Source organism: Caretta caretta, chromosome 3 (assembly GCF_965140235.1).
Source record: "Caretta caretta isolate rCarCar2 chromosome 3, rCarCar1.hap1, whole genome shotgun sequence".
In the NCBI taxonomy this organism is placed as follows: domain Eukaryota; kingdom Metazoa; phylum Chordata; order Testudines; family Cheloniidae; genus Caretta; species Caretta caretta.
Window position 1 is genome coordinate 106550632 of NC_134208.1, and position 27973 is coordinate 106578604.

At 42.0% G+C, this 27973-nt stretch overlaps 2 protein-coding genes across 15 annotated transcripts in view; one reads left to right on the top strand and one right to left on the bottom strand.

Moving 5' to 3' along the window:
* HEBP2 (heme binding protein 2) lies at nucleotides 1–27864 on the top strand. 3 transcript variants are annotated; one of them, XM_048844406.2, is made up of 6 exons: nucleotides 1–233; nucleotides 457–529; nucleotides 3308–3443; nucleotides 8863–9043; nucleotides 10655–10751; nucleotides 26117–27864. In XM_048844406.2, the coding sequence occupies exons 2-6, from the start codon at nucleotides 458–460 to the stop codon at nucleotides 26231–26233; spliced, it is 603 nt and encodes a 200-aa protein (XP_048700363.1). In that variant the 5' UTR covers nucleotides 1–233; nucleotide 457; the 3' UTR covers nucleotides 26234–27864. The 3 variants fall into 3 exon arrangements, with proteins under 3 accessions (XP_048700363.1, XP_048700362.1, XP_048700364.1); XM_048844405.2 differs by having other exon boundaries at nucleotides 2–224; XM_048844407.2 differs by lacking the exon at nucleotides 26117–27864 and having other exon boundaries at nucleotides 17–224; nucleotides 10655–14048.
* Nucleotides 19752–27973, bottom strand: part of NHSL1 (NHS like 1) — a 258713-nt gene continuing 250491 nt past the window's right edge. For 11 of the 12 annotated variants that reach the window (XM_048844377.2, XM_048844376.2, XM_048844379.2 and 8 more), the window contains one exon: nucleotides 19752–22009. In XM_048844377.2, the coding sequence (XP_048700334.2) occupies nucleotides 21277–22009 (733 nt within the window). In that variant the 3' untranslated portion in view covers nucleotides 19752–21276. Of the gene's footprint in view, nucleotides 22010–27554; nucleotides 27607–27973 lie in introns of all 12 variants that reach the window. The other variant, XM_048844384.2, reaches the window with a different exon arrangement.

Here is a 27973-nt window from a genome sequence, read left to right on the forward strand (position 1 = left end):
TCCCCGCCCGTCTCCACGCCGTTTGGCCCGGCCCTCAGCTCCACCCAGCCGGCTTATCCCCGGGCAGCCTGGAGCTCGCGCAGCTCCGAGCCACCGCTCACCAGCTGCCAGGAATCGCGGGGGGCAGAAAGCCGCTGCAGCCCCCGCGACGCTGGCCCGCCCCGGGATGGAGGGGGAGGGGGAGAGAGATGCTGAGCTAATCCCAGCCCTCCCGCCACGGCTGGGTGGGTGAGGTGCACAGAGGGGGCCGAGTGCCCTGCTGCGGGTGGGGGCTAGGGTGGCCAGACAGCAAGCATAAAAAAAAAAAATCGGGACAGCAGTTCGGTGGGGTATAGGCACCTATACAAGACAGGACTGTCCCTATAAAATCAGGACATCTGGTCACCCTAGGTGGGGCTCAAGGGGAGAGGGGCTAGGGAAGGCCCTCCTAACTTTGCTCTGCTTTAATTTCCCCAGGATGCTGAAGCCCAACAAACAAGCTGTCGCCTCCAGGCTGGAGCTGCCTAAGTGGACAGCGGTACCAAGCCAGGTGAAATTCCTCTTAGCAAAAAGGAGAGGGGGCCCTGCTGTCTGTGCTAGAACACCCCATTTCTCACTCATTTTATTTGCCTTCCTTTCTGGTCAAATATGCCAGGCTTACGTCTCACCAAAATAGGGGGCATGGCAGGGAGCTTGAGGTAAAGCACTTTAGTCCTAGGGCTTAGGAGAGCAGAGGAAATAAGTGTGATTAAAAAAATAAGAGTCAAACTGCAGGACTTCAGGTTGCTAGAACAGTTGGCGCTCTGTGGGCTGTGTTATATAAAAGATGAGACAAGACGATCATAATGGGCTAAATGGCTAATGATCATAACAGCCTAAATGGCTCATCTTCAGCTTGGGATAACCATTGTGGAAAGTGGGGGCAAGGGGGAAGTGCAGAAGTCAAGTTGGACAGGAATTTTAGTTATTTCCTGCTCACTAGAGAGATACAAGATACCACAGTGCAGTAGGTAGGTTTTTGCAGTAGCTGTGACATGGTGACTTGCATAAAAAACGTTATGCAATGCTATAGTTCTGGGGTGTTTGTTTCCACCTGCAATTGGAGCCATGCAAACCAATAATCTCCATGGTGTCAGGACTAGCTAGCTATTCCTCTAGGATGAAATAAAATACAGAAAACTAATCTAAAGGCAACAACAATCTTGCATGTTTAAAATAAAATGCAAATAAATGCAGAACTTAAGGTTGCTGTAGCCACATTAAGTATACAGTCAGGTTGATTTAGGGTTATAAATCAAAATTGTGTAAACAGAGGTTTCCTAAACTTAAAAATCAGTAGAACTATTTCTACGGAATTCTTGTAAAGGCAAATAAAATAGCTGGTTTACACTTCTTTTGCTCTGGATTTGCAATCCTACTGTGACAGCCTTTTGCTAACTAGAGTTGGAAAAGATGAAATAGGGGAGTTTATATTTTGTGTTGCAGTTTGGTCAACAAAAATACACAGTATACTTGTATTGCTTCCCATTATTTTAATGTCTGAAAGCTTGTCTAGAAGATGACCAGTTAGTGCACAGCAGACTAGCATGTAAATCTACCTTGCACTAGCATGCCATGCACTAAGTGTCCATGTGGACCCTCTTGCTGTGCATCAGACGTTCCCTAGTGCACATTGAACTACTCGTGTTTCATGGCAGTGTAGATCAAAGCATACTAGGGTGGCTTTGGTGTGCAGCAGCAGGGTCTTCATAGACAGTGAGTTAGCACTAATTTGCTGTGTGCAAGGTAGTTTTACGGCCCAGCCTGCCATGCACTCACTGTTCTTCTGTGCAAGCTCTGAGAACCTCAAATATTAACAAATTATCTTCAATATCCCTGTAAGGTACAGCAGTACTATACCCATTTTACAGATAAGAAAACTAAGGGGCAGAGACGGTAAGTGATTTGCCCAATGTACTATGAGCAATATAGGAATTGCACCAAATCTCCAGAGTTCCTGATGTTAAGTAAATTAAGCTCTGGTCCTCCAAACACGTATACAAGTGTGTAACTTTTCTTATGAGTAGTCCCACTGAAGACAAGATGACTACTTCACTGAGAAAAGTTATGCATGTGTGCATGTATTTGTGAAATCACAGCCTTAGATTGTTTATGGTTTTCCCCCTTGATAGTGCAAGACAGAGACTGTCAAACTTTGATGTGTGGTCCACTGAAAACTTTATGGCTGTTTCAATGGACTGGCTGATTAATAGCAGAAAGTTTTATGTCAAATAGAGGTTACTTTGCAATTCAAGTAATCATTGCAGTTGTCACAGAGATCATTCTGAGGTGGTCCAGGTGTTTATGAGGGGAAGTGAGCCATGAGAGGTACTGTAGTAAGATGTGGGTCACACAAAAAAAAGTTTGTGAATTTCTGATCAATATATTAATGGTATCTGGTAAGTGAATTTCCCCCCAAAAGTTATTAACCTCATACTATTTCTTTGACTTACTCATATTGCACACTAGACTACATTACTTGTTAGACTGTTTTAAAAAAAGTGGTGGTTTTCCTTTAATGCCTTTTTTTTTTTAAATAATTTTCTTTTTTTGACTGAGTCAAAGCCCCACACAAACCACCCAGGGAAATTTATTCTTTATTTTTTCTTCACAAAGTGCTGTCAGACTAAAATAAAGGAAGATTAAAATTGTTATGGAAATCTTGAGTTTTAATTATAATAGTAAAAAAGCTTTATTCCAGAGGTTCTTAAAGTGGGGTTGTGAGGTTATTACATGGGGGGGGATCACAAGCTGTCAGCTTCTACCCCAAACCCCACTTTGCCTCCAGCATTTATAATGGTGTAAAATATATTAAAAAGTGTTTTTAATTTATAAAGGGGGGAGAGGGTGAAGAGGTCACACTCAGTCTTGCTATGTGAAAGGGGTCACCAGTTCAAAAGTTTGAGAACCACTGTTTTGTTCCCTTTATGTTCTTTACCATTACAGCAATGTGCAACCTGGATAAATCAACACAGGAAAAACTTCCATATATTTCCTGACTTTTTAAAATATAAATAAAAACTTCATGTTTTGATCTGAACTTGACCTGCAACACTGTTCCAAGCATTGAGCAATAGTTGGGCTCTCTGTTCCTACTGTCTAGTACCTAATCATTTTCTCCAGCAATGTCAGGCTGGTTAATACTCCTCCCCCTTTAAAAAAGTTTGTTAGATAAGGCTAAGCCTGTGGTGTAAAAATGAAGGAATTCTGTTTCTGTGAACGCCTAATCACTTATGCTCATGTGAAGCGCTATTCTTGATAGTTTCTTTCTTTTTTTGGTTGTTTACAGGCTTCAGATTATGAAGTCCGGCAGTATGAACCAGCTAAATGGGTTGCCACTTCTATTAAATCAATGGACTATGATTCAGCTGTCAGCACTGGCTTCATGAAGCTCTTTGACTATATTCAGGGCAAGAACGAGAAAGGTAAGATGCTCTGAACTATACTGCTCAATAATTCAGTGTTTCTAAACTTTTGAAAGCGGAACGCTTTCAGGAAAGGAAAGCCAGTCCTGTCACTCAGGAACCCTATGTGATGGCAAAGGGTATACCTCTCTTAATCCATACATCTCCACTAGTCTTTTGTGCTCCTTCCATACCTGACTTTGGGAATGCTGGTGGTTATGGTATAGATCTTCCTTCTGCTTTGAGCAGTGAAATAGTTAATGTGGACAATTAAAGTACCATCGGTGTTAGCAGCCATTGTTTCAGGCTCTGTGCAGACTCAGGGAAAGGTCTCTGTATTAGTTAACTAAGAAACACTCTTTAGTTTTGAAAGTTATAACAGTGAGGTTTGTGTTTTTTTAAAGACTCTGGAGGCCAGTTGGTCTTTCTGCACACCCATCTTGCAAATAGTCCCTTACTCCATCCAGGTGGATACACACTGTACACGTTAGGAAACACGTCCTTAACAAAGCGTAGAATCATAAAATATCAGAGTTGGAAGGGACCTCTGGAGGTCATCTAGTCCAACCCCCTTCCTAGAGCAGGGCCAATCCCTAACTAAGTCATCCCAGCCAGGGCTTTGTCAAGCCTGACCTTAAACTTCTAAGGAAGGGGATTCCACCACCTCCCTAGGTAACGCATTCCAGTGTTTCACCACCCTCCTACTGGGAAAGTTTTTCCTAATATCCAACCTAAATCTCCCCCACTGCAACTTGAGACCATTACTCCTTGTCCTGTCATCTGCTATCACTGAGAATAGTCTAGATCCATCCTCTTTGGATCCACCTTTCAGGTAGTTAAAAGCAGCTATCAAATCCCCCCTCATTCTTCTCTTCCATAGACTAAACAATCCCAGTTCCCTCAGCCTCTCCTCATAAGTCATGTGTTCCAGACCCCTAATCATTTTTGTTGTGCTTCGCTGGACTCTCTCCAATTTCTCCACATCCTTCTTGAAGTGTGGGGCTCAAAACTGGACACAGTACTCCAGATGAGGCCTCACCAATGTCAAATAGAGGGGAATGATCACTTCCCTCGATCTGCTGCAATGCTCCTACTTATACACCCCAAAATACCATTGGCCTTCTTGGCAACAAGGGCACACTGTTGACTCATATCTAGCTTCTCATCCACTGTCACCCCTAGGTCCTTCTCTGCAGAACTGCTGCCTAGCCATTCGGTCCCTAGTCTGTAGTGGTGCATTGGATTCTTCCGTCCTAAGTGCAGGACTCTGCACTTGTCCTTGTTGAACCTCATCAGATTTCTTTTGGCCCAATCCTCCAATTTGTCTAGGTCCCTCTGTATCCTATACCCTACCCTCCAGCGTATCTACCACTCCTCCCAGTTTAGCGTCCACAAACTTGCTGAGGGTGCAATCCACACCATCCTCCAGATCATTAATGAAGATATTGAACAAAACCGGCCCCAGGACCGACCCTTGGGACACTCCGCTAGATACCGGCTGCCAACTGGACATGGAGCCATTGATCACTACCCGTTGAGCCTGACAATCTAGCCAACTTTCTACCCACCTTGTAGTGCATCCATCCAGCCCATACTACTTTAACTTGCTGACAAGAATACTGTGGGGGACCATGTCAAAAGCTTTGCTAAAGTCAAGGAATAACATGTCCACTGCTTTCCCTTCATCCACAGAACCAGTTATCTCATCATAGAAGGCAATTAGATTAGTCAGGCATGACTTTCCCTTGGTGAATCCATGTGTCTTCCTTAGTACCTAAATTGCAATAAGCAGCAGCATTTAAAGGGGCTTTATTAAATCTCTCTTAGTAGTGGGTATAGGAAAAGTTAATCATATTTAAATGGCATCTGGAATAGATCAAATACTAAATACCCTTAATACTACCAGGGGCTCCTATCCCCTATAAGCTTGGACTTCTGATTGATTGCTATTGATGGCTGAATATATTTGTATTTTAAGCTATTGAAAAAGGTAAACAATAAGCGACAAAGCATTTTAAGCATGTTATGCCTTATCATGGGGTTTACTTATCACTGGGCACCTCGTTGTGGTAGCCCGGGCAGAGCTCATCCTCAGACGCTGATACACTATCGGGCGAGCAAGCCATAGGGGGTCTCTCAGTGGAAACAGGTTACTCCTTCTTGGAGACTTGGCCCTCTGGCCAGGTTACTATAGTCTTCTCCTTCCCAGGTAACGATGATGCACTGGACAAACTGTCTCAGTCTTCCGATCCACTGCCAAATAAGTGCCACTTTCCCAGTGGACAGCAGGAGAACCCAGGCCTATCCACTGCCCCAGGTTCCAGCCCAGGGACCCTCTGCCTAGCAGCCATGGTATACTCAAGCTCTGACCTTGTTGCTATTTCCCTGGGCTCTTTCCTAGTTTACTTCCCCAGCTTCTGCTCCTGGGGAGCTCTCTCTGTGGCTACTTCCCCCCACCCCAGTCTTGTCAGATTCTGTAGTCTGAGGCAGGATCCTAGTTTTACTGTCTCCCCAAACTGCCGTAACACCCTTCTTTAGACAGCAGAACTCCTCCTTGTAGCTGTCTCTTACCATCAACTTCCCTTCTTTATAAGCCTAGCCCAGCTCCTCCCCCAGCTGGGCTTCATCAACCATCATCAGTCCCGGGCTTCCTTCCAGGTGCAGCCTAATAAAGTTAATTGGTCTGCCTTCCCTCTTCAGGCTTTGTGTGGGGTAGACACCCCATCACATGCATTAACAGTTGTAATTTTTTCCAAAAGAAATATTTGTTGATGTTAGTGGTTAATTTTGGGTAAAAGTGTTAGTAGTAAATTCCAATTACTTTTCCTCTATTCTGTCTGAATTTATATCATATGTCCTTTTTTATTTAGCAAGCTGCTTAAATGTGTTTTTAATTTATAAGGGGGCAGGTTGCACTCAGAGGCTTGCTGCGTAAAAGGAGTCATAAATACAAAAGTTTGAGAACCACTGTCGTAAGGCATAAAAGCCAACATAGCAGTGTGTCCTTTTAGGAGTTAGGATAGCTGAGAGGAGATGCTCTTATGGCTTCAAAAATATCTAACACCCTGAATACTCCTAACAACAGCAGGGAAGAGAAACATTCAGCACATGAATGCTTCTAAGTTTACCCTGCCCCTTTCTTCCCCACCCCCTCACTTCAAAAGCCCTTTCAAATACACTTATCATACCATTCACAATACTACAGTGTTCCACTGGAAGAGGAGCCAAGGTGGAGGAAGGTAAGTGGCTTTCTTTAAGATATAAGGTGATAATCACAGGGTGTACTCACTGCTAGTAGCATCTCCTCCTGGTGACTACCTTTTGCCAGATGCTGCCCTTGTCTCTGCCTGGTTTCTTTCACCCTGCAGCCCCGATCACTCCTGGAGCTGCAGCTTTCTGTTCGTGGCTTGGTCCTCCAGCCAGGTCACTAAGGTCCTCCCCATCTGGGGAATTCAACTTCCTTCCAGACGAGCTGTCATCTCCAAGTGGTGACTTCACAGTGGCTGGTCGGGGAACTCTGCCCTACCCTCTACATTGGGTACAAGCCCAGGGACCCTGTAACAAAAGCCAAGGTCTGCACAGTCCTATCCCTGGCTGCTGTTTCCCTGGGCTTTTTCCTACTCATCTAGCTTCCCCCTCTTTCTGGGTTTACCAGCCCAAAAGCCCTCCTCCCAGGGAGTGATAGTAGACTACTTCCTTGTAAGCCCCTTACTGCTCTTGGGCTTTATACAGGCCCCTCCTGTTCCTGCCCAGCTGAGCCCATTTCCAGTTAGTGGCCTATTCCCTGTCTCCTTCAGGTGCAGCCTGGGCAGTTAATTGGCCTGCCTAGCCACTTCAACCCTCCAGACCTGGTGGGGAGAGAACCCCATCACAGGAATATTTCTCAAAACTCTTACACCCCCTTGAGAGAGAAACTCCCCACACCCAGGCCTTTATAACTAAAAATAAAATAGCTAAACTCTTCCTCTCCAGTAGGCTGGTTTCAGCAGATGCTGAAGTGTCCCAGCCCACTGCATACTGGTACATCAAAGCTGTGTGAGCTGGTTCATGTGACTTTAGAACCTGAAAATTAGTTTGAAACCACTGATGTGCTGAATATTCCTCTTCCCCACTGTTATTTTGGGGCATTCATCAGTGATTGACATGTAGTTTATTTTTGATACAGTTATAAATTATTTTGCTCTGCAGCACAGAACCGATACAAAGGTCAGATATAGCTGATGATGCTCACGTTTATAAAAATCAACTGCAGCTGCCCTAAAACAGCCAGAGTGTAGAGGGCATTTCCTACCAAATGACGAGTTAAGTTAAAGTTAATAAACTTTGAACCTAAAACTACTTGACCGTGGTCCTCTAAAAAAGAAAAAAGAGTTAGGCTTCATTGTGCTTTTGTACTGCATAAGTCTTTTTTCAATTTTGAGTTTAAAAAAAAAAGCTGTCTCCAAGATAACCTTTCGATAGCAAGTATTGACTAGCCCAAGACTATGGGTATGTATACACTGCAGCTGGGAGCGAGCCTCCCAGCCTGGATAAAGAGGCTGATGCTAGCATGCTAAAAATAGCTGAGTGGACATTGTGGCTCCTGTGATCACTTGGTCTAGCCCCGTGAGCTCAAGCCAAGCGGGACCCAAGCCTGCACCAGGGCCACAACGGCAACACAATTATTTTTAGTATGGTAGCTCAAGTATCTGGCTGGGCTGGAGGTTTGCTTCCAACTGCAATGTAGACATATAGCAGCATGTAGAGTACAGATGTTGCACAACCCCCAGGCAGGTTTAAAGAGCAGTGTAGATGGTGAGGCACTGCTTAGGCGGGTAGATACGCACCAAAAGCCTTAGGCTATGTACCCTACGTGGTTCTCTGCACACCCAAGCCATTGCTCCCTTGTATACACTGCTGTATTTAGCAGTGTAGGGGCCTGCTGCCTCCTCACTGCCAGAGCCTTTTCCTGCCCCAGAGAAAGGCTCCAGCAATGGGGAAAGACTCTGGTAGGGAAAGGATCCAGCAGAGGGAGGTGGTGGGGAAAGGTGCAGGAGCCTTTCACTGCTGTCTCCCCCTCTGCCAGAGCCTTTCACAGCGTGGATGCAGCCTACCTATCACTGCGGCATTTAGCTATACATACCCTACATGCTGCTGCAAGGCTTAAGAAGTTTGGTCTGTGGTAGTGGAATGTCAACAATCGAGACAAAGGGATCTACTGCATACAAGCAGAAATTTGCCCTTATGCATTTCCTTTAAAAATTATTACAAGCAGACAAGATAATCCTAATACAATGCAACAATGGAAAAAACACGTATGAATTAAAACTACCTTTTATTAAATATAAATCAAAGGCAACCTCTGATAAAGCCACCACTGTGTTCTCTTTCTTGACACTCTACATTATCTGACCTGATATTTGTGACAGAGCTGTAGCTGTTGCTTATTTGCCTCTGATAGGGATGAAGATAGAGATGACAGCTCCAGTAACATGCCACGTGGAACCTGGTGCAGGCCCATTCTGCGAGTCCACTATTACAGTTTCTTTTTATATACCATCTGATCATCAAGCTGATCCACCTAAGCCATCTGAGTCAGATAGTTTCATTGAAAACAGACCAGAAACGACTGTGTTTGTCAGGTACGTATTAACTAACTACTGCAACTCTGCAAAGTACACGTAGTAAATCTGTGTGCACAAGACAGCTTATATATGATCAAAAATCTTTTTAGTCCTCAAAAGAAGAGGTAAGTCCTGACACTTTCTAAAAATATAGCAACGCAATGTGATATTCTTCAGCTAAACTGTGGCTGCCACCTTGTGGCAGTCAGTTGAGGAATAAGATGGTGCATGCACATGCTTTATTGAATGAGTAATTCACTTTATACTAGCCAGGGGGTCCCCAAACTTTTCATGGTCTTGACCCCCATACCTTTGTCCACCCCACCCCGTGGGAGCTGGGGCTGTGAGTGGGGCATGGACAGGAGTAAGGGGGCCGAGGCTGGGACCGCAGCTGGGGGCAGGTCTGAGGCCAGGAGCAGGGCTAGGAATGGAGCTGCAGCCAGGGGCCAAGGCTAGGGGCAAGGCTGGGGCTGGGAGTGAGGCTGGAGCCGGGAGCAGAGCCCCGCCCAGGCCACAATGGGGTCTGTGGCCGGATGCGGAGCCGCAGCCGGTAACTGGGGCTACAGATGTGGTCGGGGCCAAAGCAGAGCTGGAAGCAGAGCGGGGCTGGGTGGCGCTCCTTTCCCACCCCCGCATGGGGACTGGCCCGGGCTCTGCCGCACTCTTTTCCCTCTCCCTCCCCCACTGGCAAACATTCCTCCATGATGTGCCCCACAGTTTGGGGACCACTGTACGAGCCTGTAATTCAATCCAAATCTCTGTATCCTCAGAACCTTTTTCACATGAGCCCAGTAAGTATAATTAGTATACAGAAGTCACATGTCCTGAAAATATTTTGTTGAACATCCCGAGATGGAGATCATCTTGCATTCTTTTAAAAAAATTTATATTTTACTGTATATTAATGAAAACATCGTGAAAGACTTGGGATTGGAAAAAACACTGTACTTTTCCCAGTTTAAAATAGTTAAGAATATATGTTCAAGTAGACAGCAAAATGTTAATTGATGAATTTCCCCACTGCCAAATCTAAACCAAAACAAGTTGTTCTAAGACAAAGTTAACTTTCAGGCATAAAGTAACTAACTTCATTTTCCATGTAAGCTTCAGGTCATATTTTTCCATAGTTACAAACTGCTGAAAAAGAAAATTTAAATGAGTGCTGGGGAAAGCGTCCCATCTATCCATCCCTGTTCTTGAACATTAATCCTGGGTGTTCAAAGCCACGTTCCTTGGAATTTTGTTTTTCACAGTGGCACTCTCAGGACATCAAAACAACACCCTTTACAAGTACAAAATAAGGCATGTGGTCATACATTTTACATTTACACCAAGAGGAACAGCTCTCATGAAGGCTTGAAGATACCCCATTTTCCCATTGGTAAAGTCTGTTACTGTGAAATTATCTTAAAGGAAGTTGCAGAAGCTTCATCATATGAAACAAACAAAACTGGACAAAGTACTAGAAAACGGGCTGTAGGGAACAGTCCCTGAAAGGATTGGACTATATGGTTTCAAAAAATGACTGCTGACCCATGCTGGATTTAGACAAGCTGCATAGAGAACAAGCTTAGATTTATTAGTGATAATCTTTCTTCATGTTCTCTTACTGTTTATTATTATTGGCAGGTCCTTTGGAGGATATTCCAGTGCCACAAAGAACCAAGAAGAACTACTGACACTAGCAGAAAATTTGAAGCGGGATGGGAAAGTGTTTGATGAAAAGGTCTATTATACTGCTGGCTATGACAGCCCTTTTAAATTGCTTAATAGACACAATGAGGTGTGGCTTATCAAGAGAAATGGAAACCCCAGCAATCAAGAATAGGAAACAAAATACTTTCTTTAGAGACAGAAGTTCAGTTTATTCAGACATTTTTTTTTGCCTGGGAATTGTATGTAATTGTTTTTAACATATAGACAGATTATAATCTATCAGATTTCAAACGTGCCTCTTCTAGAATGACAGTACAGTTTCCCCCATTCTGTCAATTGTATGAGAGTGATCACACTTTCAGTTAGAGTAGAAAGCCATGAAATTTTTCCTGTTTTCCTGTTCCTTCCACTTCACACCATGTTCCCTATTTCCCTCCCTTTAAAATCCATCACTGCAATTTAGCACACACCTAGAGAGGTTGCTACAGCATAACACAGGGAACTCTTCCTATGTATTCTGTGGCTACACTCTTTACTGCAGAACCTATCCCTCACCACAGAACTGCACTTCACAATAAGCTTTTATTTTTTTTTAGGAAAGTCTGTATCTGCAGTGGTTGTGTAGAAAACAAGAACTTAGTGTCTTTGTCTGCAACCAGCAGAAAAACAGTAACTGAGAGGTTTGAATTGTCTCAATCATCTCAGTGGGTTATTACCTCAAAGATGACAGTTTAAATATCAATATTAACTATCATAGAACTGGAAGGGACCTCGAGAAGTCATCTAATCGCATCGCGTGCACTCAAGGCAGGACTAAGTATTATCTAGACCATCCCTGACAGGTGTTTGTCCAACCTGCTCTTAAAAATCTCCAGTGATGGAGATTCCACAACCTCTCTAGGCAATTTATGCCAGTGCTTAACCACCCTGACAGTTAGGATGTTTTCCCTAATGTTCAACCTAAACCATCCTTGCTGCAGTTTAAGCCCTTTGCTTCTTGTCCTATCCTCAGAGGTTAAGAACAAATTTTTCCCCTCCTCCTTGTAACAACCTTTTATATACTTGAAAACTGTTATCATGTCTCCTCTTCTCCAGACTAAACAAACCCAATTTTTTCAATCTTCCCTCATAGGTCATGTTTTCTAGATCTTTAATCATTTTTGTTGCTCTTCTCTGGACTTTCTCCAATTTGTCCACAACTTTCCTGATATGTGGAGCCCAGACCTGGACACAATACTCCAGCTGAGGCCTAATCAGCGCAGAGTAGAGCGGAAGAATTACTTCTTGTGTCTTGCTTACAACACACCTGTTAATACATCCCAGAATTATCTTTGCTTTTTTTTGCAACAGTGTTACACTGTTGACTCATATTTAGCTTGTGGTCCACTATGACCCCCAGATCCCTTTCCGCAGTACTCCTTTTCCTAGGCAGTCATCCTGCTAATGGGCTTATCTATAGCACAACTATGGATTGTCAAAAGAAAAAGCTGAAAGGGAAACAAATGCAAACTAAGATATGAAAAAGGGCAACTGTCTCAATTTTTGTTTTCATGTTCAATTTAATCAACTTTTAAAAATGAATGTAGTTGCTGTGGTATTTCCAGTCTGCCACACTAGGGAGGCCTTGCTGTAAAATGTAAGTAAAACTTAGGTTCAGCTCACCTTGGGCTACTCAGATTCTTGCCCATAGAGATCAAATAGGCTGTTGACTGGAGCAGCTGAGTTTGAACTTTGACAGCATATAGTGTGCCAGCACTGGACTGCCAGTCCATTTTTATAAACCTTAATTTAGTGATTATGATAGTTGCTGTATTGGCAGCAGCAAGGAGAGCAAGTCATCTCTCCCCAGTGCAGGGCAAACTACTCTGTACTACCCTGCCAATGCCTGACTGATCCTCTTGTCTATTTAATCCTGGGCCTCTATGCCAAGTCTGCCAGCAAGGATGCCTGGTACTGAGAATTATTATGCTGGCACCTGCGAATTGTGGACGTTCCTTCACTGCAAGTTCAGCCGAGACCACTTACACATTTCTTGTTGGCCACTGAACAGCCATCATATGGTAAAAGCTTTACACTTGCTAGAGTATAGACAGTGATACAACATAACCAAACTATTACTGTCAAGGTCTGGGTATTTTTAGCCTCAAAGCCTCCAACATTTGCCTTTTGAAATACATTGTTTGCTTTATGGTACTAGTCCAGGCACTTATATATCCCGTGTTAGTATATTCAAGTAATTTCAATTGTTACCGTTACTTTTTACACTAGGATTGATATATACTTTCATGGTGACTACTGATGCGTTGACTTCAAAAGCTTTTATCCTTTGACTAGATTATCAGTCCAAATTAGCAAAAGTACAAAGGCAATTCACCATCCTTAAGTCGGCACATTGTTGCAATCTCCTGTTTTAGGAGAGCTGGTTAGGATTGGCTTTAGAATCCATCAAACCTGCTTCTAAATGGACACAGAAAGTAGCTGCCTGGAACTAGAAGCACCCTCTAAACCCAGAATCTTCATGCTCTCACCTTTTAAAAAATGAAGCGTTGTTCCAGAAGTTAATTTCACTTAAAGTAAAATAACATGTATTTGTTTAACACCATGCTTGTCCAGGGTCCTTTCCAAGCAAATAAGAAGTCTTAAATTCTGCCCTGAGGAGTTTACAATCTATATTAGACTGACAATGAAGAGGCCATGGTAGAAAAGGGGATTGGGCAGGAGACAACAGAAGATAATAGCAAGGGATTGCTGCAGCTGCATTATTTATTTATTTATTTTTTGCAGAGAGATCAGAACAGATAAGCCTATTTTGTTTTACTTCTTGTTTGCTATAAGGTTTTTTTCTTTCAATTTAAACTTCTGAGTTTCCTGAGCTTTTTAGTGTTCCTAAAATTGTTATTGCCACAGACACAGTAATGTCAGGCTTTTATTAAAAATTAATCTGAGGTATAAATTTTAGATCTAATTTATAAGTATATACTTTTTAAACCGATATCTTTTGCTGGATTTCTTTTCCTATCTTGGTTCTACAGTAGTTAGGATTTCTGCTGTCTACTACAGTTCTAAAATCTGGTTTAATCAGGGTAGTACATTACAGAGGAAAGGAACGATATGGTGGGATATTCGCTATAGAGATTGGAATTTGCTGGTAAAGAGCCTGATCTGCCACTGAAATTAATGGAATTTTGCCACTGATTTCACTGGGGATTGGCCCCAAAAGGTTGTTTGAAAAAAAGTCATTGGAATGTTTATCAACAAAAGTGCCTAAGTAATTTATGTGAATGAAATGTACTTATTGCATAATGGAGTGCTAGAAAATTATTTACTCTCCTTCAGAGCAATAAATTACCTGACACTTCGACCTTTACCATCATCTTTGTTCAGCATGTATTAATTCAGATTTTGAACATAAAGAGTATGTCTACATTGCAATTCGATACCTGTGGCTTGCCGGGTCAACTGACTCAAGCTCGTGGGGCTTGAGCTCTCTGAGCTGACTTGGGATAAAGGGCTGTTTAATTGTGATATAGGTGTCTGAGCTGCAGTCCGAGTTCTGGGACCCTCCCACCTCACAGGGTTGTAGGGCGCAGGCTGCAGTCCAAGCCCAAACATCTGCACTGCAATTAATCAGCCCCTTGCCCCGAGTCAGCTGGCACAGTTCCCAGAGTTTATAGTTCCCAGAGTGGCCATTATCATGTTCCACTATCCTTTTCTAAGGTCCTCTTAAAATGATGGAACCAAGAGACTTATCCTGTTTCTCTCAGAAGAATTTGCTGTATTGACTATGAAAGAATACTATTAATTTTGGATCAAAGTTAAGGTTGTATAATGATGAAACAGGCACTTCTAGACAAATATGTTTTATAAAGGTATAACGTGGGCAGACTAAGACTTAAAATGCTCCAATTATTCAAGTCTTTTGTAAGTGCTTCAGTTATGTAAAAGGACAGAATAGTTAAGTACATTGCTACACAGCAATCTTAATTGGGTTTTAGTTAAAGTTTTGTGTTGAGGAATTTTCCAGGTTTAATAATCTTATGCAATTAGATTGTTTTAAATTTGTAACTAGATGGGATGGGGCACTAACTTATGTTAAAGAAGTGAGTGGTAGTCATGCAAAGGATGGCTCTGCAGAAGCTTGCGTTATTCAAAGCATACCAGAGAAGATGTGCATGTTCACTACACAATTATGTTGCGCATGGACAGCATAGCCGAGGAGTACAATTGCCACCACCGGGATATCCCTCTTGTTGGTTCAGTGTGAGGTGCCATTGATGCCTGCTCAATCTGTATTTTTTCAGGTGGAAAATCAGTGGAGCACGGAGGGATTAACTTTTGCCACGACTGTTGTCCTGATTACATCATAGATGGCTACTCCATATATTTTAGAGGTTTGGGAAGTGGTCCTCTATCTATAAATCCATGTGGGCTGGTGGTTAAAGGAATTTGGAAAACTTACAAGAGTAAAACCTTATCTAAACAGGAAACATTGCACAGGTTTAATAAATTGATTTTAAATTAGTCAAGCTAAACTGATTTAAAGGACAGTCAAGCTGGTTTGTGTAACTCTACATTAGAGGGTTTGCACTGGGTTAATTATAATTAATTTAGTCAAACTGGAACAGACAAGGCCTACAGTTGGGACTTGGCAGGAAATCTTGCCTCTTTCAAGGAAGGCAATTAATTAGTGGTATCTATTCATTAAGTTAGCATGACTGGCAGCTTGAAGAGACTTGCAATCGCGAATGATAAAAAATGGGCAGGATGTGTCTGCTTTACAAGAGACAGACATATAAGCAGTCAGGAAAGAGGAGCTAAGTGACTTTATGACTTCCTATTCATTTTATCATTAGAAAAACGTAAACCACTATAATATTTGCCTACACTTCTCCTCCTTCAGAGAGGAGTCTAAATTGTTTGTCTCACTAGCAAAAAAAGGTTGCTGTTAGTTAGTTTTATCTTCACCTTACTGCTACATGCAGGTTGCCATGGAATGCATTTTCCTAATAGTGTCAAACTCTTTCCTTCCTCTCCTCTGTAGCAGTTTCCAAGTCTGAGGTCTCTCTTCTCTCTGCTCCTAAACCCTCATTTTGTCCTTTTGATATGTTCCTACATCCGAAACTTCTTTTGATTCTCTGTCTCCTTTATTTTTAATAGCTCTCTTTCCACCCTCAGCTCTCTTTCCACCCTCCCCTTCCTTTGTGCTTTGAAGCATGCTTTTGTTTCCCTCCCCTCCTCATCTTGGGGGAGGAAGGTGAAGAAAATTTGATTCAACCTTCACTCTATCTTGCCCTCCATATACAGTGCAGTATCTAGTCAGGCTGCATTTACATCCCTCTTCAACTTTATCCTTGATCTCCTCTCCTCCCATCTAGTTTCTGCTCTTTCCTCTGCACTGAAACTGCCCTGCCCAAGGACACTAATGACCCTCACCTAGATAAATCCATGGGTTCTGTCTCCATCATTCTTTCTGAACTATGTAATGCCTTTCATACTGTTTACCTTTCTTCCCTGCTTTGTCCCCTCTTGGCTTCCACAACTCTGTGCTCTGCGTCTTTCCACTCTCCTTTCTATTTGTCTCCCTTAAAATTCTATCATTGGCCACTTCTTTCCCCCCCTAACCTTTACTGTCCCCATGACGTCATCTGCTGAGAGTTTCAAGCCCCACTTGGATACATACAGGGTCCCAAATCTTCTCTACCTGATTTTTTCCCCCTCCACACATCTTTGAATCTCAAGTTGCCTATATAGCATTTTGCTGTCCCATCACAAATGCACTCTTTCCAAAAGTGAACTTCCATCCTCGCTCCTCTCCAACACCTCCTTTGCATGACTGACAACTCCGCTATCCTACCTGTGTCTGATTCATAACCATGTCATCTTTGACTTCTCTCTCCTCCCTGACTCATCATATCTCGCTACATCCTGCCATTTCTTCTCCTTTAATATCACCAGAATCTGCCCTTTCCTCTCTTCTAAAACTGATTCCCATGCCTTCACCAACTTTGGCTTTAACTACCTTTCTCCCTCTGGCCTCCTTGCTCTTTCCCCTGCAGTCCACAAAAACCCTGCTGCTAAAAGAATTTTCCTTTGCCACTGCTCTGACTGAATCATTCCCCAGCCTTCCTATAATCCATGCATTGGCTTCTTGTCTCTTACGGTATTAATTTCAAGCTTCTTGTCATCTTCAGGGTGATACATAATCTTGCACACATTTACATCTTGCTCTCATTTCCCCCTCTTTTATTCTGTTCTCACTCAATACTCTGTACTACTTCACCTCTCCTGTCACTTTAGGCTCTGTGCCTTGTCTCACGCGCTCCCTATGCTTGGAACAATCTACACTCTTGTCTGTCAAACACAGTCTCCCCTCCTTCAAATCCATGTATTCCAGAAATCCTTCCCTAACTTCTTATAACCAATAACCTCCACCTCCTTCTGAATCTGAGCTATTGGCCTTTGATTAGTCTTCGTCTTGCCTAGACGGTAAGCTTATTGGAGCAGAGGATCCATACCCTATATTTGAACAGGATCGTGTCAGTTTTGTATATATTATAAATAAGGCTACAATTATGTCTTGAAATCCGTAACTTTCATTGACCTCCCTGACATTTTTTGCCCTGGGGCTGGAGTTCCCAGCCAGGCCTGCCCTCACAGCTCCCAACCTGGTGAGGGGGGACCCTGCAACTGCCCAGGTGGCAAGCAGACCCTGTGCAGCTGCCCAGCTGCGGCGCGCGGACAGCCCCACGTAGCTGCCCAGCCGCGGCAGGCAGCGGGGACTCCCTACAGCTGCCGCTGCAGCCAGCAGCTGGAAGACCCTGCAGCTACCAGCTGCCCGGGGTGAGGGGACCCCATAGCTGCCCAGCCCCAGGGATAAGGGGACTCCAGAGCTCCCATACATTGCATTGGTGGGGGACCCAGGAGCCCCAGCAGCAGTGGGTGCTGAACCCACCTACCCCTTTTGTCAGGGATATTCTTAGTGAAACTCAGGGGCTGCCGTGAAGTTTTGTTTATTTCCTGTGACCTGTCCATGACTTTTATTAAAAATATCTGTGACAAAAACTTAGCCTTAGTTATAAATAAATGTTGTGGACTCAGGCTGCATTTTGCTCTTGGGGTCACTGTGCTCATGTGTTGTAGAGTATATATACTGAAGATCCAATACAGAAATACTGTTGTCAGAGCTAAAGAAGTATAAAATTAGTTAATAAAGAGCAAACTTGAGAGAATACTCAATGGAATTGAAAAGCAAGTGAGCAAAGAAGAGGAAAACTGAAAATCATATCATAGCTAGGTAGATTCAGTAATCATTTCTGACTCACATCAACAGTCAAACAACTAGTTGGAGGATATGCAAACAAGCCTTCCAACAGTAACACTAAATGAAGGATTTGGATGAAAAGTCTTTGTTCAGTTGCATAGGGCTGAGGGTTGCATTTTCTCCCCTCCAACTCCCTGGATATGGTTAGTGGAGATTTTCTAAGGCCTAGTCTACATTTCAAAAGTCGTAGCAATAGACTTTTAGAGTTATAGAGCTATATCACCAAAATCCTCCTAATGTAGACAGAGCGTATATGGGCAAAAACGTACTTTTGCTGCTGGTGTTGCTTCTACCAGTTTGGTTAGTGAAATAAAATGCTAGCATAGATATGTAAAAGAACCCACATCCCTACTCAACATTACGATGTGGACAAAATTAGACCTGGCCTAAGAATATGCTGCTGAGGAGTAGTTGTGTACATATCAGAAAATTCAGTACAGATCACTGACTGAGGAGGTAAAGGGACTGAAGACGGGAGACATCACCAGATTCCAGAGGCGCTACTTGGAACACAGATGTCTATAATCTGATTAGAATATATTTTACTATATAAGCCTTACATTGAATGAAGTGTGTTCCTATAGCAACCACCCGATTCATGGATTTCTCCCTTTTCTAGTTCCAAATTAGATACCTCTGAACAGTGGAATTGGGTATTGTATCTGTTTTGATAAATCATATTGTCATATGTTATTTTTGTCAAAATGCATATGCAAAATTCAACTCAACCTTAACTATGGAGCTGTGACTGAACACAGGAGTTTGTGGTTTCCAGCCCTAAGTTCTTATTTATATACCAGATCTGCCATTGAGTTGCTGGGTGGCTTGGGCATTTGCCTGAGAGCCTGATCCTGCAACCACAGATGTGAATAGACCACACTGAACTCAGTTCCTACATGTACTTACACACTGGAAGCATCAGGCCCTTTAGTCTCCCATCTGCAAAATGGGAATAATTACCTCCCTCTCAAGATGGTGTTATGAGATTAGTTAACATTTGTGCAGCATTTTGAAAATGTAAGTGCTAATTGTTACATGAAAATATGGAGCTATACATTTAATATTTGATTGGCGTAGGAAGAAAAATGATAACCATGTGTGATTCCCCTTTATTACAACTTTTATTCAACATGTAGTACTTGTGCATTTTTTTTTTTTTTTTTTTTTGCAATATGTCTTTATAGCTGTAAATAGCTCAGATCGGTATTAACAATTATTTTAAGTGTTGGTTAGCTGAATTAGTTTTCACTTGGTTCCAATAATCAAATGCATATATCTGGTATTTTCATCTGCTCAACATATTTGAAGCATAGAAAGTTTGCTTTTCACAGTTCCAGTGTTCCAGGGATTTAAACATGCAGCACTGCAGAGCCCATATTATGGGCAAACTGGCTCCCACTGATTTAACCCCTCATCTGCTGCTTCAAGAACTCTAGTTCCCTGGGACCGATAGCAAAGAAGTGAGGAGGAGCAGTAACATCTGAGAAAATTATATAGTAAACAGTATGGGGTGGAGGTTGGAGATGAGTTAGGATTTCTTTAGGCCTATTCATTGCAATTGGATTCGTCCCAAAATATATGTAAAAATGGGTTGAAGAGATACCAAAAATTGTTAGATGCCACTAAAGTGTAAGTTTCGCTATATGAACTGGATGTTAGTACTGTAGTTAGATGCTTGGTTTTCTATATAAGAGCACAAAATGTTGGCTGCAACTTTTGACAGATGTTATCAATTCAAAAGACAAGATAGCAATTGGCAGCCTTGTTTTATTTAAGCAGAGTCACAGCATTGTCATCATCCCCCTCTTTTGAAGGGATGAGTTACGTGAAGGCCCCGGAAATTTACATTACTAACAAGGGATTGAAGAAAGGGATTACAAGCATATTTCACTAAAATAAATAATCTACAAAGCGAGTGTTTCTTCTTAAAGCAGTCTAAAAATGTATAAATTCTGAAGTGGGAAGATCAAAAGGTATTTAACAACCCATTATTTACAATCAATATAAAAACTGCACAAACCATCAAATGATGCAAAAATCCTTTTAAAAATTCAAAGCTTCCTTCCTACTATGAACCAAAAACTCCAGCCAATGTTTCAGTTTTAATCAACTACTTTCTTTACAAATGAAAACCATTAAACACTTTTATTACCATCAGTAAAATATACAGTAAAATAAAACAAACCTTGCTAAAAATTTTGTTTCTTCTAAAAATAGAAATACTGCAGGCAACTCAAAAAGGAAAATAACTAACTTACTCTTTGGTAACCAAAAGTTAGCAAGTATTTGACATTTCAAGTGATGAAAGTTATAAGAAGTCTTCCCATTTTGATAAATGGAAGAAAAACTTCTGGCAAAATGTAACCCCCATGTTTAAATTTAAATGGAAAGGCTCCACCACTACTCTGTGGTGCAAACTCTCAAATTCATGTTTTGTGATTAATTTCATTCCCGACACCTGAAACTTTCCGAATCTGGCAGTGTATTGCATATTCCTCTCCCATTTTCCTATTATTTGCTTACATTCTCTTTATAAATATGCATCCTGTTATTTCAGTTCTAAGGGATCACTCAATTTCCAATCAAGTAAGCAATTCACTTGGAAATGAGAGTGTGTGTGTGAGACTGTCACTACGGCTGCACAGCAGCTAGTACTGTATTACAACTGTGCTCACTCTCCTGTGTTAGGTTTTACAAGTTTATATTTTCCTCTGGAAAAATGTACCTACACCAATTCATAATCTATTGATCTTCTTACATTAATATGACATGCTTAAATTAACAGGCGCACACACAAAAAAGAAGCTGTGCAGCACGAGCCCTGCTACCTCCAACAGGCCACGCATCTCATCCACTTTCCAAGCCTCAGAAATAGAATGCAACTTTAAAGCAACTGCCCCTTTGTACCACAGAAACCTCCCATCTTCTTTTCAGACTTACTCTAAATTTTACTCCCACAATCAAAAAGTCTCAAAAAATTCATACCCCAAAGGATCTGAGGAGACTCTCTCAGACAGGACTTTTAAGGCTTATGAAAAAGTTCAACTGTTACTTTCTTTAAAGTCACAGACCACCTACTCAAAGCAAGCCCTACCCTACCCAACCCAACCATGCAGAACAATTAGTGCTCCAGCGTTCAACGCACATATGAAGTTCATTAATAAATGCTTAGCAAAATAAACTGTTCTGGACTGGGCTTCCTCCTGGGATCTGTTGCTTACTCATTCTATATACCATCTGAAAGACTAATACCAAATGCCTTTGTCCTCCCTTCTTAACTTTTTTCGTCTGAAGGGCTTAGACACTTCTTTGAAGCATTCGGGTTTACGAGTTGAGTCATTAAGTCTAGGTGAGTTGGAGCCTTGGTCTCATTGGAACCGGCCTCCTCAACATACGGAAAATCATTAATGTCCATTTCATCGCTGTCAAACACATCGAGCTGGCTCTCTTGCTGCTCTTTTAAAGTCCTACGGATCCTGCTCTCTGCTGGTTCAACTGCTTCCCCATCTCCCTCACTAATAACAGTCATGGGGCTGCTCTGGATGCGGTTCCGGACGTTGTACTTGCTGCTGGCAGCAGAGGGTGGTGTTCGCGACCTGCCATACCTAGTGCTGGAAAAGGACATACTCCTTGGCATCAGGCCTTCGCTCTTGGCCCATTCTTCCTGGGCCCTTTTGTTCTTGCTGGGTGAACAGCTCACAGGGCTGTCAGGGAACTCAAGGGCGGAGTCTGACTTTGTTCGATGGAACCTTGGATCTGTATTCTTCAGCATCTCTGCCGCTGACATGCGGGAACTGGTGTCTGAGCGGCTCCCTTTCTTCAGCAGCAGGGCTTTGAAGTTATCGTTGCTGGTGCTGCTCTTGCGAATGCTTCTCTGAATTGATCCTGCGTGCTTGAGGGAAGCTAGATTTGGGGAAGCACCAGTGGGTGTTACTGGGGGTGAAGGAGAATGGTTGCGGGTGCGCTCATCTTCAGAATCTTTGCGGCCAAGGACTTTCCTTTTGGATCTGAGATTTTAAATATAAAAATAAAACATTTTCCCCCCAAATAAACAAGGAAGTCTATTCAACAAACTAATAAGCAGGACAGCAAGTTACTGTTAAACAGAGAGGGGAACAACCTAGGAAGTATAAATAATGACACCACCAAACCTGTGCATATATTAAAACAGATCTTTGAGGCATAAAGGAGTCAGAGACAAATCCACCATTCTTATTCCTCAGAATAGGAATAGTGAATCTATTGTATTTGACGGTGTTGATGTCCAAGCCAATTTGAACTTATTTTCCAAACAAGATTTTCTGAAGCCAATACATGACTAAATCTAGATATAGGTTGCATTCTTTTTCCTCCATCAATATTGGGATTTGATCACAAAAAATTAGGGCTGTTGATTAATTGCAGTTAATTCATGTGATTAACTCAAAAAAGTTAATCATGATTAAAAACATTAATCACAATTAAACACATTGTTAAGCAACAGAATACGAATTGAAATTTATTAAATATTTTTGAATGTTTTTCTACATTTTCAAATATATTGATTTCTATTACAACACAGAATACAAAGTGTACAGTGCTCACTTTATATTATTATTTTTTATTACAAATATATGCACTATAAAAATGATAAACAAAAGAAATAGTATTTTTCAGTTCGCCTCATATAAGTACCATAATGCAATCTCTTTATCATGAATGTGCAACTTACAAATGTACAGGTTTTTTCTGGTTACATAACTGCAGTCAAAAACAATGTAAAACTTTAGAGCCTACAAGTCCACTCAGTCCTACTTCCTGTTCAGCCAATCACAAAGACAAACAAGTTTGTTTACATTTACAGGAGATAACGCTACCTGCTTTTTATTTACATTATCACCTGAAAGTGAGAACAGGCGTTCGCATGGCACTTTTGTAGCCAGCGTTGCAAGGTATTTACGTGCCAGATATGCTCAACATTCATTTGCCCCTTCATGCTTTGGCCACCATTCCAGAAGACATGCTCCATGCTGATGATGCTTATTAAAAAGAATAATGCGTTAATTAAATTGTATGTCTCCTGTTCTGTTTCACCCGCATTCTGCCACATATTTCAGTTATAGCAGTATCGATGATGACTCAGCACATGTTCATTTTAAGAACACTTTCACAGCAGATTTGACAAAATGCAAAGAGATTTCTTACCAATGTGAGATTTCTAAAAATAGCTACAGCACTCGACCCAAGGTTTAAGAATCTGACGTGCCGTCCAAAATCTGAGAGAGACGAGGTATGGAGCATGCTTTCAGAAGTCTTAAAAGAACAATCAATACTCTGTGGAAACTACAGAACCCGAACCACCAAAAAAGAAAATCAACCTTCTGCTGATGGCATCTGACTCAGATGATGAAAATGAACGTGCGTCGATCTGCTCCGCTTTGGATCGTTATTGAGTAGAACCCATAATCAGCATGGACGCATATCCTCTGGAATGGTGGTTGAAGCATGAAGGGACATATGACTCTTTAGTGCATCTGGCACGTAAATACCTTGCAACGCTGGCTACGAAAGTGCCATGCGAACGCCTGTTCTCACTTTCAAGTGACATTGTAAACAAGAAGCGGGCAGCATTATCTCCTGCAAATTGTAAACAAACTTGTTTGTCTTAGAGATTGGCTAAACAAGAAGTAGGACTGAGTGGACCTTTAGGCTCTGAAGTTTTACATTGTTTTATTTTTGAATGCAGATTTTTTTTTTTGTACATAATTCTACATTTGTAAGTTCAACTTTCATGATGAAGAGATTGCACTACAGTACTTGTATTAGGTGAACTGAAAAATATTATTTCTTCTGTTTTTTACAGTGCAAATATTTGTAACCAAAAATGAATATAAAGAGAGCACTGTACACTTTGTATTCTGTGTTGTAAATGAAATCAATATATTTGAAAATGTAGAAAACGCCCAAAAATATTTAAATAAATTTTATTCTATTATTGTTTAACAGCGCGATTAATCGCAGTTAATTTTTTTAATCGCTTGACAGCCCTACAAAAAATATATCGGTCCAGTCTGTCTGGCATATATTCTTTAGAAACATGCTGTTTATTGCTCGTGGTTCCTTTAGGAGAGCTTAGGGATGTAGTTTTGTGCCTTTTACTTTGGAAATGTACATAGTCATGCATGTTAACAACACAAAAGATAAGTTTGAATAAAAAGAACTAGATGTTATGGTTTTAGATAAAATGATTTTAAAAATAAGAATTTAAATGGTTAAAATCAGGCCTTCAAGATAAATGACAGATATTCACAATGCTGTTGGTGCTCTATGACTCCCATCTGTTTGATTATAGATCCAAGAGCAGCCAAATTTGCTAACTTACAACATGAAATTTATCTTTGCAGCCAGAGGGGCTACATGATTTTCAATTTAAAAATGAATACTATAGAGAAAACAGCAAAAATCAGAAGAGCCTAAGTGTGCGGGAACTGGATTTTTATTGCCCCTGTTTTTACATCATTATGGAGCTTATATGCTTGGCACCTGTGGACTAAGTAAGAATACATATAAAAAGTGTATTAATGCTGTATTATAATACATATAATATCACCAAAGGATTAAAAATGACTCTCAGCACTTGTTGCAAATGCAAGATTTACACATCAAATTACATGTTATTATTTACAAAAAGACTTGTACAATACAGACCATTCCCCTTATTAAAACCATAAATGGTACAACCCCATGGACACCTAAGGACATTCTGATGCAATGTTTTATGCCCATTTCTGCCAGAGGCTGAGCTTTCTCCATGGCACGCTCAGATGCATTTTGCATTATGGCCTACCAACAGAAAATGAGATGCCAAAATACAGTACATTGTCTAAGCTGGAGGCAGCAAGAGGATGTTGCCACGTGATATCGGGAGTACTCTCGGGACCCTTTGTGTTGGAGGAGTTCTGGTGCATCCCACCTATTACACACCTGTGGGCAACGTACTGTGTAACTGGTGTAATTTTCAAATGCTGCTGCTTACATCTTTCTAGCTGAGAGAAAAGTGCAGTGCTGGCACCTACCCGCCGTGAGGGAGGACGGGCAATACTAAGGAGTATAAGGGGGGGAAATATTGTAAGAGTGTTGTCCAAGACCAGGAACACCCTATCTAAGTCAATCTCTGTGTCAGGGCCTACGCAGCCAGGCAGAATAATGCTTGAATTTTAGTACACGCATTTCTATGTTATACAGGGGTGGCTTTAGTGACCCCTATATAGAAGTTGCCTCACACTTTCCACTTATAAAGGATTATTGTGATCTTGTCTTTAAGAAGCTCTTACAGCTCCACTGTTTGCAGCCTGCCTTGGCTATTTTTCAGGAAGAATCCCAAGGGTCTAGAGCAGAGGTGGGCAAACTGGGGCCCACAGGACCCTCCTGCCTGGCCCTTGAGCTCCCAGCCGGGGAGGCTAGCCCCCGGCCCCTCCCCTGCTGTCTCCCTTCCCCTGCAGCCTCAGCTCGCTGTGCTGCCAGCGCTCTGGGTGGCAAGCTCCTGCCGGGCAGCACAGCTTCAAGAACCGCCAGCCTGCCCCAGTGCTCTAGACTGCGCAGGGGTGTGGCTGGCTCCGGCCGAGTGGCACAGCTGCCAGTCCTGGTGCTCTAAGTGGCATGGTAAGGGGGCAGGGAGGTTGGATAAGGGGCAGGCAGGCCCGGGGGAGGGGGAGGCGGTCAGGAGACAGGGAGTGGTTGGATGGGGTGGAGGTTCTGGGGTGTGTGTCAGGGGACGAGTAACCGGGGGGGAGGGGGGTTGGATAGGCGTGGGAGTCCCGGGGGCATGGGAGTGGATAGTGGTCGGGGGAGTCAGGGGACAAGGAGCAGGGGGGTTGAATGGGTGGGGGTTCTGAAGGGAGCAGTCAGGGGGCGGGAAGTGGAAGGGAGCGGGGGCCAGGCTATTTGGGGAGGCACAGCCTTCCCTACCTGGCCCTCAATACAGTTTTGGAACCCCCATGTGGCCATCAGGCCAAAAAGTTTGCCCACCCCTGGTCTAGAGAGATGCCTTCCCCCTCTTCTCCACCATGAAATTCCATTCAGATTTGGCTGAAATATAAATGGTTAAAAATGGTCTTTTCCCTTCTCTTTCTTAGGTTCCTTGGAGAAATTGTGGCAGGCTGCTACAAACACTGAACACTCCGAGTCCAGGCTCTCATGCAGCTGCCAAAGGGACACATTTGCAGTTTCCTAGGCTGAAGCATGCTCAATGAACACTGAGTGAGTCAGAGGAGCACGCTCAGTGTGGTTGGCCTGGAGCTCTGAGGGTATGCAGTATCCTCAGCGAAGATGGAACATTTGCTGCCAGCCCGGAACATGCACAAACCAAGATTTTCAGAGGTTTATTATTCAGCCAAATTTCACATGGAGAGTAAAAGGCACAACTCTAACCTAGACTGAATTCCTTGCAAAATTTCAAGTCCCTGTTCCAAAGCATGGAGACATGGGATCTTCTCAATGAAAGGGGAGGGAGGAAGAAGGGGGAAGCGAGAGAAGGGAGTTTTAACATGGCCAAAGCAATCTTATTTTTTCCTAGTCTTGTTCTCAAACAACTAAACCATTTTTTGCTCAACCTTTCCTGAAAATTCAGCCTGAAGCAGACACGTAACATGGAAAATTTCAGTCCTAGTAGTTAAAGTTTAGCAAAATTATAAGCAACTGAAAACTGGGGTCTTTTAAAGAGAAATCTCAGGTAATATTAACTATAGGCATCACTGCCAGCTCTATTTTATTTTTATATTTTGTGTATGTGTGTGTATAGATATATCTACACACACAAATATACACACATTAATTCCATGTATGTATTCCATACAGAGTGAACCTTTGTGTGTATATAATGTAAAATATTGCCCTCAAGAAACCAGTATTTCCTTTGTTCAATAATTCTTTCAGCTTCAGGCATTATATCACAATTTTCTTTTTTTAAGGGATATCAAAGAGTTAGGGAAAGCCAACGTTGTGATGGAGAGGATTATTTCACAAATGAAATAATAAATGCGTCCTGAGTGTCCTGATTCCTAGTCATATGCATTAGCCACAAGACTTCCTCTTTTCTAATATTTGTGATGGAAAAGCCACACAAACTGTGTGCACAAACTGATTAATTACACTCCTAGTGAGTGCAATTAAGCAATTACAATGACCCTTTGGAAATTTGGCCCATATGTGTTTTGAAGAAAACTACATGGCCATAAGATGGCACCATCACCCCACACATTCCAAATGCAAGTTCTTCAACTGTTCCAATCGTAGGTAATTTTTTTCTGCCTACTTGCTGGGTTAAATGGTGTACCTGCTTCTCACTGAAGTGTTGGGTTTTTTTTAAAATCTAAAAAAAGCTAAATGAAAAATCAGGTACCTACTGAGTTGGGGTTTTTTTTAAACAGGGGAATGATGCATGGAATCTGTATTGCAGTCTTCATTGCTAAACCAGTTTGACACAAAATACCCCACTTCAAACTGGATTATGGCAAACTATAATCCACACTTGTCATATGTTTTTCCATATGACTAACATATTATGTTACTTGCCAGTTTAAGCCACGCTTGCCATGAAGCATTAGCGTTGAGCCTCTGTCCCAAACTGCACCATATAACCAGCGAAGGAGAGTAAAAGGGATGAAGGGGAAAGGGAATGAAAACAAAAAGATACACAGAGAAAGCAAAAGTAAAGTTAATCAGGCAGATTAAGAATAATACAATATAAACAAGGTGTAACATGACATTTTCAGGGGTCAGGAGATTTGTAGGGTTATCAAAACTGGTTTAACTGTGAGCAATTTTTAATGTGGAATTAGTTAAATATTATTATAAAGCAATAAAATGCACGTTCTTGTGTTTATTACTGATTTCCTACTTCAGATATTTACTAGAAAATAAAGAGGGTTTTGTAGTAAAAGCAAAAATGATCAAAATTAGGTTTCTTTGGAGGAGACTATTAACTGAATTGT